General features: G+C 27.2%; 4 protein-coding genes across 4 annotated transcripts; 1 reads left to right on the top strand and 3 right to left on the bottom strand.

Annotated features, from left to right (window-relative positions):
- Positions 1 to 286: 286 nt before the first annotated feature.
- Positions 287 to 2,230, bottom strand: PGO_142090 (hypothetical protein, conserved; the record flags this gene model as incomplete). The annotated part of the gene is made up of 1 exon (XM_028690203.1): positions 287 to 2,230. The coding sequence occupies one exon, from the start codon at positions 2,228 to 2,230 to the stop codon at positions 287 to 289; it is 1,944 nt and encodes a 647-aa protein (XP_028546004.1).
- A 2,081-nt stretch (positions 2,231 to 4,311) lies between these two features.
- PGO_142080 (putative RNA bainding protein) lies at positions 4,312 to 5,290 on the top strand (the record flags this gene model as incomplete). Its single annotated transcript, XM_028690202.1, has 4 exons — positions 4,312 to 4,447; positions 4,639 to 4,785; positions 4,897 to 4,994; positions 5,252 to 5,290. The coding sequence occupies 4 exons, from the start codon at positions 4,312 to 4,314 to the stop codon at positions 5,288 to 5,290; spliced, it is 420 nt and encodes a 139-aa protein (XP_028546003.1).
- A 989-nt stretch (positions 5,291 to 6,279) lies between these two features.
- PGO_142070 (dihydrolipoyllysine-residue succinyltransferase component of 2-oxoglutarate dehydrogenase complex) lies at positions 6,280 to 8,032 on the bottom strand (the record flags this gene model as incomplete). Its single annotated transcript, XM_028690201.1, has 3 exons — positions 6,280 to 7,418; positions 7,642 to 7,744; positions 8,003 to 8,032. The coding sequence occupies 3 exons, from the start codon at positions 8,030 to 8,032 to the stop codon at positions 6,280 to 6,282; spliced, it is 1,272 nt and encodes a 423-aa protein (XP_028546002.1).
- A 1,835-nt stretch (positions 8,033 to 9,867) lies between these two features.
- On the bottom strand, positions 9,868 to 14,211 carry PGO_142060 (hypothetical protein, conserved; the record flags this gene model as incomplete). Its single annotated transcript, XM_028690200.1, has 1 exon — positions 9,868 to 14,211. One exon carries the CDS (start codon positions 14,209 to 14,211, stop codon positions 9,868 to 9,870), a length of 4,344 nt encoding a protein of 1,447 aa, XP_028546001.1.
- Between the last annotated feature and the right edge of the window lie 452 nt (positions 14,212 to 14,663).

Raw genomic sequence — 14,663 nt, 5'->3', positions numbered from 1 at the left:
TTGTACTCTTGTGTGTTGAAGGAAAAGCACCTGCGTGTGCACTGATACAAATGCATAAATGTCATGTATGCATTTTTTTTTTTTTTTTTTTTCCTTTAAAGATTAGTGCATTTTTTAATATTTGCTCCCGAAATTTTTTTTTTTTTTTTTTTTTTTTTTTATTGTGTGTTAATTCGATACATCACTATTTTTGTTATTTTTATTTATGCAACTTTTTACATGTTCATTTGTTTTCGCATTCCAATTTTCATTTAAAAGAAAAATTTTTTTAATAATTTCTCTCCATTCAACATACCTGTATAAGAATTTTATTATCAGGAGAATTTTGTATTACCTCAATTTCAGCATTTGATGCTAATACAAGCAAGTTGTAGAATATTAGGGAAATGTTTTTATCAGACATTTTGTTGACAGGAAATATACAATCGAATTCTATAACATTGGTACATTTTTCTCTTATTTTGTGCAAATAATTTTTTAGTTTTATTAATTCTTGATTATATTTATATTCTGATGAAGTACAGGACCTCTTATTAACTAACTTGCTGGATGGCACACTTAATGAGTCTTTTAAAGTATCACTTAATGTATAAACATAGTTTCTGCCTTTCCTAATTTTGTTATCTATACATGATCCGTTTTGATGTAATTTTTTGTGTTCATAATTTTTGTGCGGCATGTCACTAATTCTGTCGAAGTCGTATTCCATTTGATCAAAGCTACTAACAAAAGAATCCTTCGAGTATCTTTTTTTACTGGGGTTATTTTCTACTTCAATTTTCATGAAATAATCATCATTAAAATTTTCTCTTAACTGTTCGAAGTTTAAATGATTCATGCTTTTATTTTTTTTTTCATTTAATGAGGACGTTGTGGATTTTGTCTGAAGTAATTTGAAATTGTTGGGTTCCATATTATTTTTTTCATTTTGTATTAGTTCATTGCCAAATATGTTATATATATCTTTTCTTGCATCAAAGTTGATGTAATTTTTTGTTCTTTCGTATGAATGAAAAGAGGAAGACATAGAACTACCACTAGGATTATTTTTCATGTCATTGTTTAGAAAAAAAAAAATATAATTTCCCCCTTCCAAATATGTATTAAAGTGGTTATCAGACTTTTTCTTTTTATTCATATTTGCCATGTTCCAGATGTTATCTTTCAGGATTATTTCATTGTCAATCTGTGCATAGCCTCGTTTATTCTTCTTTTCTTCATTGCGCTTTTCATTGTTCTTATTGTGGTCCTGATATTTTTCGTTATAATTATGATTATCCTTATGAATCATATTACCATTTCCTAGACTTGTAATTCCCAAATTATTATTTGTCTTCTCATGTGGAAGACCCCCATTAATTAGTAGACTACTATTCAAGATGCTAATAGAAAAGTTTTTCTTGCTTATATGTTTACTCACGAATAAATTGGGATTTGAGTTGTTATTGCTTTCTAAATTTTTATGTGTTTTCATATCTAGCAAATTAAATTTTAACAAGGCAGTACTGTTTATATTACTTTGCATTATAATATCCCCTGCAGTTTCTTTTGTATTCAAATTCTGCATCTGATTATTAATTGTATACAAGTTATTAAATTTAGAATATTCAAAAGAAGATGTGTTAGTTAACATATCCTGATATATAATATTTTCTTCATTTTGAATATCGTCATTCCCAAAGTTATAGTCGTTCACATATAGATCATTACTTTCTTTTAGCATTAAATCATTCATATGTGCTATGTTCTTATTTTTATTAAAATAATTGGAAATTTTATTTCCAAAAATGTTATTATTTGTAGTGTTCCTATGTGTCCCGTCTTGTAAAGGTAATATATTTTTCTTGGCTCTGTATCTTTTATTTTCTCTATATTTTTTTTTTACTATGCCATTTAATGAATTATTTGTATTTAAGCTACTGAATAAACATTTCTTATACATTGTGTAAAAATCAGTTAGCAATACTTCTAGTTGTCTATGCAGAAATATGGTTATTCCTTTAATTAATATTGCTGTTTGTTTAAAATTAAAATTTCCATTTTTTATTAACATCAAATTCTCATTTAAATTCGTATATCTTACTATTCTATCACTTATACAGTTTTTTTTAAGAATTACTTTCCCCTGATAAATGTTGCTGCTGATGCCTATGAAGTAGATACATCCTACTTTACTTGACTTGTCGTATATCAGAAGGTTTTTCTCTTCATTCGAGTTAGCCGTATTCATCTTTTTTTTATTTTTTTATTTTTTGAATTTTTTATTATTATTTTTTTTTTCTTTTAATTTAGCTGAGAATTGTATACGTATGTGTAAGCTTCTCTCTGAGTGAACGGATGACTTGAAGGAAGTCTACCAGGACCAAATTTTCCAGCAGCAGAAAAGAAGCTTAATATAGAAAATTGAAAAATAAGTGTGTACTGGTGTTTCTGAAAATCGATTTGACAATGTGATGAAAAAAATTATTTGTAAGGGTGGACAAAACTAAAAAGTGATAGCACTGCGCTAACTGTGGAACTATAATGCAAAAGTTTTTACAATGGAAAGAAAAACGATTTGATAATATTAAAACGGTAGTATATGAATGAGAACTTTATGTTGAATTAGTGTATTATGGGTACTTTGATCCTTGCATATACATCCAGGTGATTACTTTAATTTTTTTACAAAAAAAGTAAGGAAAATATTGAAAAAAGGAATAAACAAAAAAAAAAAAAAAAAACAAAAAAAAAGAATTAACGTAGTCCTTTGACCTAGTTTTAGCACAAATTGGGCGAAAAAGGAGTCTACAGTGACAAAAAGTTGAAATGAGGAAATAAAACAAAAGGAAACAACAACTTGACGCAGTAAAATAGTGGCAAATTTTCACACTTCCAGTGCATTAAAAATATAGTAAATATTACAAAAATAAAATGTTTTTTTTTGTGCAAATCTAATAATGTTAGAGTTATGACTATTACTTTTATTTTCCTACGAGTATATATTATCTTTTCTTTTTAGAAAAAAGTTACAACTATGAGTTTATGTGCGCGTGCAACATAAATATATATATATATATATATGTACCATTTTCTTATGTTTAACATAATCATTGTGACATATGTAGCTCCAATGAAGAAAGTACAAACATGCTATTTTTGTTAGTGTGAAGAAGCTTATATATAGAAAAAAAGAAAAAGAGCAATAATTAGTATAATGATTATTTTTAGGAAGGTTTATTTTTTTCTTTTTCTATGACTATAAATTTTAAAAATTCTTTTCTACAACTTAATGTAGTTACATACCAAGAACATTTACTGATATATATTATTTTTAAATTGTATAGACATATTATACACAGTTGCATTTTTATTTTCTTTTTTTGGAGATCTTACGGACAATTTTACACAATTGAATTTTTTTTTTTGAAATTTTGTAGACAATTTTTACACAATTGGATTTTTTTTTTTTTAAAATTTTGTAGACAATTTTTACACAGTTGTATTTTATTTTATTTTGGTGCTACAATTTTCCTTATTTAAATAGAAAAATGCAGATGTGCGTTTTTTCTTTCTTATATGGAATAAAGAAAAAAAAAAAAAAAAAAATGAAATAACAGTTGTGATATTTTTTCTCATTTAAAGAAAGTGCTTTTTAAATATTTTGCTAATTTTGTGAATAAAGAAATGTACTATATCTTCTTTCTTCTAACATTCGCCGATTAGCCTAGAGCTCGAGTTTATTGACTTTCAAGCTTATTTTTACATACATTTGTACTTTTTCGTTGCGCATTATTATATAACCATTCAACTAAGCTTATTTTTTTCATTTTTTTAAATAAAACAATATTTTAATTTTCCATACTTTTGATCATCCCTAAAAAAAAACACACAGGGACATAAAAAAAAAAATTTATTTCACTGATAAAACACAATGGATAGGAATGAATTTTATAATTATTAAAAACGCAACTCAGATTTTTTTCCTTATATAAATAAAATAAAAAATAAGCATATTCTTTCCCGCCCATATGTATAAGAATTTGACTTATAAAAACACATTGGTAAAAAGTATATATATATGTATGTTTAAAAATTCCCTTTTCAAATTATTCTATTTGTTCACATTTATTTAATAATAATAGCATCTTTTTTTTCCCACTTTATTATTTCCACGAAGATGAAGGAATAATTTTTTCATCCTTCCATTGAGTGTTTGTGAAAAGATTATCCATAATATAAACTGTGTTTGTTCTTTTCAAAGTCGGAAATGAAAATTTACTCCTTATTTTTTTTTTATTTAAAATGTTTTAAAATATAAAGAAGTTAAACATGACTAATGATAATGCAACCGAATTATTATATGTAGGAGGAATTGATGAAACAATAGACGAAAAGAGTTTGTATGACATTTTTTCATCGTTTGGTGATATAAGAAACATTGAAGTGCCTATAAACATTGTTACAAGTAAGCCAGAGTAAATGAGAGGTGAAGAGACACACACTATTTTTTCATTTTTTTTTTTTTTTTTATATCTTAGATAAATAAAGTGTCAGAAATTTTTATACAGTTGCATTTTAATATTTGTAAATATGAAACGAGAAGAAGTTTAAATAGTTATTATTGATTTAATTTGATTTATTATTTTGCTTTTTTAGAAAAAAATAGAGGATTTGCATTTATAGAATATGTAGAAAAGGATGATGCTAAGCATGCCTTATATAACATGAATAATTTTGAATTAAATGGAATGAAAATTTATGTGAACTATTCCAAAAATAAGAAAATGGAACAACATAAGCCAGGTACATTTTGCTTTTCCACCTAGCACTATGACACTATACATTACATATTTGTTATGCGAATTATGATTTTTGAAGAATTTCCATTTTTTTTTTTTTTTTTTTCAATGACAGTGTGGATAGACGATCTGTATAACCAGGAAAAAATGAAGCTACTGGAAGAAGAAGAAGAAGAAGAAGAAGAAGAAGAAAAAGAAGAAAAGAATTCAAGTGTAAGACTATATAACTGCATATAAAATTCATTTTAATTTCATTCTTCTCATAAAACTTTTCACATTTAAGGAGGCTTCAGTGTGAAACTTGTTTAAAATCATTTAATTTTTTTTTTTTTTTTTTTCATATGTATAACACTTTTATACCTTTTCATTATCATGTCTAGTTTTAAGTCCCCAAAGGCGTGTGATAATATGTTTATACATTAAGTATGTTATACATAGATCCATAGCTCATTATACATATTACCTTACAGCATGTGGAAAACATAGAAAATGATATCACTGATAAATGAGAATTAATTAATATATTGGATAGTTTGGATTCATTTCGATATGGAAAACTGTTGAACAAGCTTTTTCTTTTTTTTTTTTTTAATAGTCATACAATTTTACTTCACTCATATTATCTATCATAATTTTTTTGTTTTTAAAAACTGACCTAGTAAAATTGATGCCCTTAAAAAAACCTATATAATTTTTACTTGTCTGAATAAAGCATTTCTTAACAAAAACGAAACGTTAAGAAGAACAAAATTTTTAACTAAAAGAAAATAAGATTTTTTTAAGAGGTTATCCAATTTAATAGAATCATTTGAGTAAAAAAGTTATACGATTTTTTATACTATATATATATATATATGTGCTTGTAACACATGTGCGTTTTATTTAAATGAGGAAAGAAAATATTATCTTCAGAAATTTTACACACGTGTGCATTACCTGAATGTGTACACGAAGAAATAACATTACCGTTTAATTAAAATGATAAAAATTAACTAGGATAATCAAATGTTTCGCAATTAATTTTAAGTTGATATTTAAGGAAATAACGAAATATATGAATAAAAAATCCGTTGTTATAATGTAAAGGTAGTTTTTTTTTTTTTTTTTTTTTTATTCATTCACAAGAATTACAATAAACCATGCATGTGGCAATTTTCCAAGATAAACATGTTATATTTGCCACTTTAAGCAAATAATTATATGTGCTTGTGTATGACGGTAAATTTGTTTGAGAAGTGCTTCTTGATGTAAACCTACCAATAACACAAGAGCGATTATGGTTTTAATTCGTGAATAAAGTTACACTAACTTATGAATATTACATTTCTATATAATTATGGTAACTTAAAAAAAAAAAAAAAAAAAAATTCTAAGTTTGGATAAAGAATATTACATGCATCAAAATATACACACATGTGTATTATAGTTATTAATTATATACAGGTATTATTTACTATATAATATATATGATAATTATGGGGTGGTGGGTACACATCATTTAATCAATTAAAATAAGATTTGGGTTTTCTATATAATCCTTTATTGCGCATAAGAATTGCACAGCATCTCTTCCATCCAATAATCTATGGTCATAAGTTAGGGCTAAATACATCATAGGTCTAATAACAATTTCATTGTTGACAACTACTGCTCTATTTTTTATTGTGTGCATACCTAGTATAGCTGATTGAGGCATGTTGACAATTGGTGTACTTAGCATGCTACCAAAAACACCTCCATTCGATATGGTAAATGTACCACCAGTGAAATCATCTAATGACAATTTATTATTTCTTGCCTTCGTAGCTAATTCAGATAAGGATATCTCAAGTTCTGACAATTTTTTATTTTGACAATCTCGAATAATTGGAACGGTTAGTCCATTAGGTGTGGCTACTGCTACAGAAATGTCAATATAATTTCTGTATACAATTTCATCGTTGTCGATATATGCATTTACTTGTGGCATTTTTTTTAAAGCTAATGTTGATGCATGCATAAATAAAGATACAAATCCTAATTTACACCCATATTTTTTTTGAAAGATATCTTTTAACTCATTTCTTAACACTATAACTTTGCTCATATCACATTCATTGAATGTTGTTAATAAAGCGCATGTATTCTGTGATTCTTTTAGTCTTTGAGCAATTCGTTTTCTTATTGGTAACATCCGAACTCTTGTTTCCGTTCTTTCGCTCAAAGACTCGTATGGCGTGCCTGAGTTCTTTTCTTCATTATCACTCCTTTCACTTTCTTGTGTATTAGTATATCTTTTTTGGTTGTCATCATTTTCATTATTTCCTTTTTCAGTTTCAGTTTCAGTTTCAGCTTCATCAATTGCTTTCATCGCATTTTCTTGCGATGTTTCCCCACTCACTTCTGAAATATGTTCAGGTGCTTCTACTGAGGTATCTATATCACATAAGGGTGAATCAACTAAAACGATGTCTCCAGCGTCTGCATATATCTTCGATAAAGCCCCGCTTGCTTTGGAGTTTATATCGACGCTTACTTTATCTGTGTCAATAATTGTTATGGTTTCATCTAGCTTAACATAATCACCAACTTTCTTTTTCCATTCGCTTATGGTACCTTCTGTGATGGAATCTCCTAGTCTTGGTACCTTTATTGTCTCTGTATGTTGGGATGCGAAAAAGTAATAACATTTATTGATGCGTAGGAAATTCAGTGGTTGTCTACGAACAAGCATATACATATGTGTGCTAATGGAACATATATGTACGAACAGGTAATATCTAAATAATATTATTCATGCTTGTATTCCTGTAAAATGAAGTTTGACATTTGTCTTAAAGAAAAAGTGTGTTGGTTATGTTCCGCGTAAATGGAGGATTACCTATAGTGAATAGTCTTTTAAATGTGGAATGACATTTCATGCACTGTTTACATTCCAAATTGAGGATCCTATTAAATCCTTTTGCGTTATAAAACAGGGGTTTCTATTAGAAAAGGGCCATGTTGACAAAATGATAATTAACAAAATGGGTTAAATTAGCAAGAGTAACAAAAATGAGAAAGTTCAAAAAAAATTAACACATTTCATCAAGTTTTCTATATAATGTATATAATATAATGCTATTTTCTAAATTTCTCTTCTTTCAAAAATTATTAAGTGAAACGTGTACTCTACTCCCATAGAACAAGGAAAATGTTACATATATATATGCATAGTTCATGTATGTGCATGTGGGAATTACATTTAATCGAAGCACAAGGTTCTGCGTCATCATTTATGAAGTTCGTATATGATCATATTTTTTTTTTTTTATCATTCCATATATAAGAGAATGTAAAAATTAAACTAGTATTCCCATGTGTTTTTTTTAAAAAATCTTCAATTCGAAATGATAACTTAGGTTTTGTAAAAAAAAATGTTTAACTCAATCTATTTATCATACTTCTTTCCTGCATGTTGATATGTTAATTAATTTATTTAAGCAGGGGCATAAGCAAATGCTAAAAAAACACAAATTTTATAATCAATGTTATTTTCGTTTAATGCGTGCTTGTTTCCAGTGCTATTCTTTTACGATAAAAAAAAATAAAATAAAATAAAAATAAATATATTAAAGTAAAATAAGAGATTTTAAGGTGGGATTTTTATTTATTAAAGTAAAATTAGAATATATACAATTTTATCCATTTGTTCCAACATTTATGTAAACACATATATATACATGTATATCTGTGTGTATATGAATTCTTATAAACATAACAAAAGGAAAATATTGAATTGCCAAAACAAGCATCACGCAAAAATATTTCGTTTAAATGATCTACATATGATTCAAGAAAAAAAAAAACCTAAAACTCTTTCTGAATGGGGAAAGATTTAAATGATAGTAACCCCTCAACATATTTTATGTGGAAACTTATGTAAAAATGTTCTTTTAGCCTTGTTCAATATTTTTCAGCATTGTGTTTTGAACATTTACTATATCATACAGGGATAAGGAAAAAAATTTACTAGCTCAGAAAAAATAATTAAATAAAAAAAAAATAAAATAAAAAAGATAAAAAATAATATAAAATAAAATAACAGTTAGAAGGAAGCAAAATTAATTATTTTGATATGCACAAACATATCAACATACACTCTGCACATGTACACACTTTGAACTATAAAACCAAATGGGAATTCATTAAAAAATAAAAAATGAAATAACAAAAAAATTTTCATATATGGGTAAATAAGCTGTATAAGTTACCTTACCCTCTCCCCAATGTCATTTGAATGCTAAAGTTATGACATGTTATGGAAACAAATTAAAGGAACGAGCACATTTAACAGTTGTCTAACTATTTACATATACACTTAAAAAAAAAAGAAAATGTACATATATATGCAGTGTATACAAATTCAAAAATAAAAATACCAAAAAAAAAAAAAAAAATTTCTACAAAGCCTTTGCACGAGAGGAAGTCATTTCATCATAAATAAATGTGTGCATCTTTTTTTTATATTTTCGTCACTTCATCTTTTGTATTCTTTTATATTCTTTTATATATTTTTATATATTTTTATATATTTTTATATATTTTTATATATTTTTATATATTTTTATATATTTTTATATTTTTTTATATTCTTTTATTTCATTTTGAGTAATGAGCATAGCACGAATTAGTACGTAAACAATTTTGGTTAATATAGGCCAAAACAGAGCATAATCGTGATCTATCACCTCTATGTTTCTTCTTTTATCTGAATTTTTACCATGTTCAATATATGCTGTTACTATATTCGCTTTGGGGATTATAGAACCCACTGCGTGAAGGTAATATATATATATATATAAGAACATTTGATTTTACCTTATGTTGGTTCTAAACATTTTAAGTATAAGATACTTTCAAAAATATATCAATGAAGAAGTAGCTGTTACATATTTAACAATATGATGGGGATGTAATGTTCATTCTCCTTTTTTATTGACATTTCTTATTTTTTGCTGTAATATATATATATATATATTAGCTGTTTAGCTATTTGCTCGGTACTCCATTCTGGTATTTGTTCATTTCTGCCTAACGCAAATAGCTTTTTATCTTTTTTTTTTTTTCATTTTTTAAAAAAATTTATGAATGAATTTCTTCTCCCGAGTAAGCTAGTTGCCTCTGGAGAGGTATGTCCAAAAACAATGGTAGGAAAAGATATATCATCTTCTAATTCTTCAAAACCAGGTAAGAATGTAGCTATTTTTAATGTGACTATCCATTTATTAAAATTAGATGTATTCGATAAAGTAATAGTTTTTGTCTCTTCTTGATCAGTATTTAATTTACTTTTAATTTTAAAAGTGATCGTAAGTTTGTTTTTATCAACTGAAGCTGTGCAACTTTTTTTGTCGAATATTATATCTGGTTTTAATTTATATTTATCCTTATGTATAGCAATGATATTCTTTTTGCATAACACAAAGGGTTTTTTTATTTTTTGAGTTTTTTTACTGCTTAATGAGTGATAATTATATTTTTCTACTTGTTCTTTAATGCATGCAAAATCACGTGCTAATGGAATGGTAATATCATATCGTCGTTCGCATGTGGTATCTCTTTGCATATAAATCCTTATTTTCCTTAATTCTGGAATGAATATCAATTCTATTTTTTCTTTTTCAAAAGAGAATAAGGGCTTAACCATATTATTATTTTGATAAATACATATGAAATTGTTATTTACAGTGACTAAACTTTTCACATTCAAGTTATCAAATAAATTTATAGAAAATATGTGCTTTTTTAAATTCATGTGTGAAGCATTAACACCTTCACCTTTTACAAACCCACCAAAACACAGTGCATTTTTCCATCTATGGAATTCCGTTTTATTTAGACAGTCTAGTACAATTCTTTCATTAGATCCATCTGACGTATCTTTTATACTAATTACTCCATTTTCTTCATTTGAATGAACATCGCAAAAATCAGACGAAAATTTAATTATTGGAACAGAATTTTCATTACCGTAATCTTTATAAATTGATAGTAATCCTTTTTCGATTACAACTACTTGATTGTTTTTCATAAATTTGTCTGCTTTTTCTATTGTTTCCACCCCCATTTCTTCGATATTTACATCTAACTCTTCATTAAGTGCTTTTTTTTCATTTTTTTCTTTTTCTTGGATTGTGTCATAAACACTTTTCCTCATTACGTTAAAATTATTCTTACGTAATTTGGATATCAAATGATCATATTTTTCCTTCTTAGGATAATGAAAAATGTATGTCTCTTCATCTTTATTTTCTTCCGTTTTTATAAAAGTTAATTCTTGAACATCATCATCTTTCAGCACCTGTAAATTTTCGTTTGGAAATTTTATAGAATTTTCATCGTTAAAATTCATTTGGTCCTTTTTAAAAGGGTTACCGTCTTTAGATATATAAAGAACATTATGTTTTATAAAGAAGGTGTCTTCCATATTACTAGACGCATTCATGTTTGATGGAATATCGTCTTTTCTGATCTCTCCCCCTTTCTCCCTTGTCTTATCTTTATCCTCATTCCATTCCTTATCCTTTTCTCTTTCGCGCTCCTTTGCATCATACCACTCTCCTCTTTCATTATCATTTCCAAGTGAACTATTTCTTCGGACTCCAGATTTTCTATCACGTTCCATTTTATGTTCATGTTCTCTCTCCCCTTCCATGTTCCCCTCCTTGTTCAATTCATTGCTCTTCTCCCTGTCTCGTTCATAATTCTTCTCCCTTCCCCATTCGACATTCTTGTCCTTTTCCCAATCGGCATTCTTATCCTTTCCATGTGCGCTGTCCTTATCTTTGTACCATTCGCTATTCCTTTCTTTATCCACTTTTTGATCCATAGAAAAATTTCGCTTCACACTTGTTTCCATTTTTCGTTGAGATATTTTATCTCTGACTTCATATTTACGTTTTTCTTTGACTGACTTTTCAGAATTGTTTGAAGAAACATTAGAACTTTTCAAGTCCTCATCATTGTATATGTCTTTTCCATCAGGTCCATAATGAGGATGAGAATTTTTCCAACTCATCTCATTTAAGATATCATGCAAGTTATTTGTGCAATCTTTACTCTTTGGTAATATAATGTGTTGATCTTTAAAATTATTAAAGTAGAGGGTAATTTTATTATTTTTATAACTCATGTGATAATCCTCACAGTTAATAAATGAATTTTTTTCGTGAAAATTTAAAAGTGTTAGATAGTTCCTTTGAGGATTTACTTTCATTATTACATCGCTGCATAAGTAAGGTATGTTATTACCATTTTTATCAATTCCATTTGGTGTAAATATATTTACAGTTGTCTCAGCTGTAGTAGAATCTAGTTTACTATAATATGAATTCCTTTCTGTTTGATTATTTATATTTTGCATTTTATTACCATAATCATTTTTATTCAATTTTTTTATATGGTCTTTTTTGTTTGTTTTCTCTCCCATACATTGATCCATGTCCTGTTTAATAAACCCTGCGTATTGTAAAGCATAGAACATTCGCAATGATTTATCATCACTTTTTATTAAAAAATAATGTTTCTGTAAAATATTATCAAAAGTAATATGTTCTAATACATAGACCTGATTGCTATACAACATTTTCACATTTTTGATACTTTTATTTCTTATGATGTGCACTGGTTCTTCATTCCCTTTTTTATTATAAATAAATATTTCTTTATTTGTAATCCCTATGAATTTTTCTTTATAATTTTCATAATTTAACAGGAATCTTCTTTCTTCCTTGTAATTGTGTTTGTTCTTTGAATGGTTAATGTTCTCTAGATCCATATCGCTTATTGATTCATCACCAGAACCCTTCATGAGATCCCTGCTCCTTCGGCCGGATGAATCTGAGTCGCTTCGGTTATTACTGCATTCACTTTCACTGCATTCACTTTCACTGCCTTTGCTATCACTTCCTTCGCTATTACTTCCTTCGCTATTACTTCCTTCGCTATCACTGTCTTTGCTATCACTTCCCTCGCTATCACTATCAATACTTGTATTTTCGTCGCTGGTATTTTTTCTACTCGTTTTATCGTCACTAGAGAGGTCATCACCAGAGGTAGTACCCTTATACCCATTGATGTTAATCACATTGCTATTATCTTCTTCGTTGGAAGTGTCTTCTAATCCTGATAATATTTGTTTTGAACCGATTTTCGATTTTCCTTTCTTTTTCATATTTTTTTTATTTTTCCTTACTGGCAAGGCAGCATGGGGCATCACGTAATTTTTTTTTTTTTTTTTTTTTTTTTTTTTTTTTTTCTTATCTTTTTGGTTCCCTTTTTTATCATTTTTTCCCTTTTTTGTATGCACCTTTTTTTTTAACACGTCATAGGAACTCGTGTCGGACAGGTTGCTTGAGTTTTCTATCGAGTCTATGCTTAATCCGAATGACTTGTTAAGTGATACGGCATTTGTGTTTATTAATTTCGGTTCTTTATTTTTTTCAAGATAGTGCAAAATTTTGGAGGAAAAGAAAAAATCAATTTTATTATCGCTCGTATTAGCATATTGAATTTTATTTAATGTTTCTAGCACTTTATTAAATAAATTTTTTTGTTCCTGAGATTGCATTAAATTTAATTTTAATAAATTCTCATCATATGCTAATTTTTGTTGCAAACTTTTTTCAGGATCCATCTGCTTCAGTGTTGTTAGTTTATTTTCCACTTGTATTCCAAGACCTGGGGGAGTGCCTTGCATATCCTTGATTTGCACATATTCTTGTAAAGTTTTATTATTTCTACCTTTTACATACTCATTTTGTAATGCTAATACTACAGGAGGGATAAGAGCTTTTTCTTTGTTCATACAACTAATTATTTTATACAACCTTTGGATTTCATTTTTTTGCTTTTCATTCTGTTTTTTATACAAATGTAATTCAGTCTCGATTTGTATTAAGCATCTTTTGGTGACATTCAATTCTTCATTATTATTTTTATACAAGTTTAGGAAATTTTCATTTTGTTTTTCATTATTTAAATATTCTTGTTCTTTTAATTTTTCACTCTTTCTATTTTTACATATATCATTTCTCAATATATTAACAGTATTTGTTAAATTTTCTTTTTCTTGTAGCAATAACTCATATTCATATTTTCTTTTTTTCAAAAGGTTGTTTAGTTCTTCTAGAAGCGTGTCTCTTTTAAGCAGCTGCTTTTCTAATACGCTAATTTTTTGAAGAAATTCATTTTCTTTATTTAATTGCATATGCAAAATCATATCACTTTCATTTTTTCTATTTAATTCTAGCCTCAGACTTTTATTTTCTTCATCATTTTTCAAGGCACTCTTTTGTAACTCTTCGCTGCTACTCCTTAACTCAACTAGCTTCTTTTCTAATTCATTTATCTTGTCTCTTTGTCTATCGATTATTACTTCTGCGTATTCAAGGACGTTTCTTTCTTCCATTGTTTTATAATTATTATTTTGCTTTTTTTTCTTTTAAAAGATGCGTGAATTTAAACAAGTTGTCCATGTTTCATGCAAGGTGGAAGGATAGGGTATTTTTTTTTTTTTTCGTTTTAGTTTATCGAACTGCTAACTATCCACGAAAGCAAGTTCTTAATAATTCGTCCTTCTTAAGTGATATTCCTGAAAATGTGTCATTTAAATAAAAAAATGCTCTGAAATGTACTTATATAGAAAGGACCTAAAAAATAATTAAATTGCCATGTAGAAAAATGGAAGGAAAAAAATACAATACTGCTAATAATACTACTAATACTACTACTAATAATAATGAAAAAAAAAAAAAAAATATAGTAGCTTGACTTTCATGTGATACACATGCTTCGCTACAACTGGGGAAAATTCACATGGACAAGGAGGGGGAGAGAGGTAATATCTCATAATTCTCCCGT

The sequence above is a fragment of the Plasmodium gonderi genome (genome assembly GCF_002157705.1).
Source record: "Plasmodium gonderi DNA, contig: Chr14, whole genome shotgun sequence".
Classification (NCBI taxonomy): Eukaryota; Apicomplexa; class Aconoidasida; order Haemosporida; family Plasmodiidae; genus Plasmodium; species Plasmodium gonderi.
The sequence above is the reverse complement of the archived record's forward strand: the minus strand, read 5'-3'. Positions and strand labels throughout refer to the sequence as shown.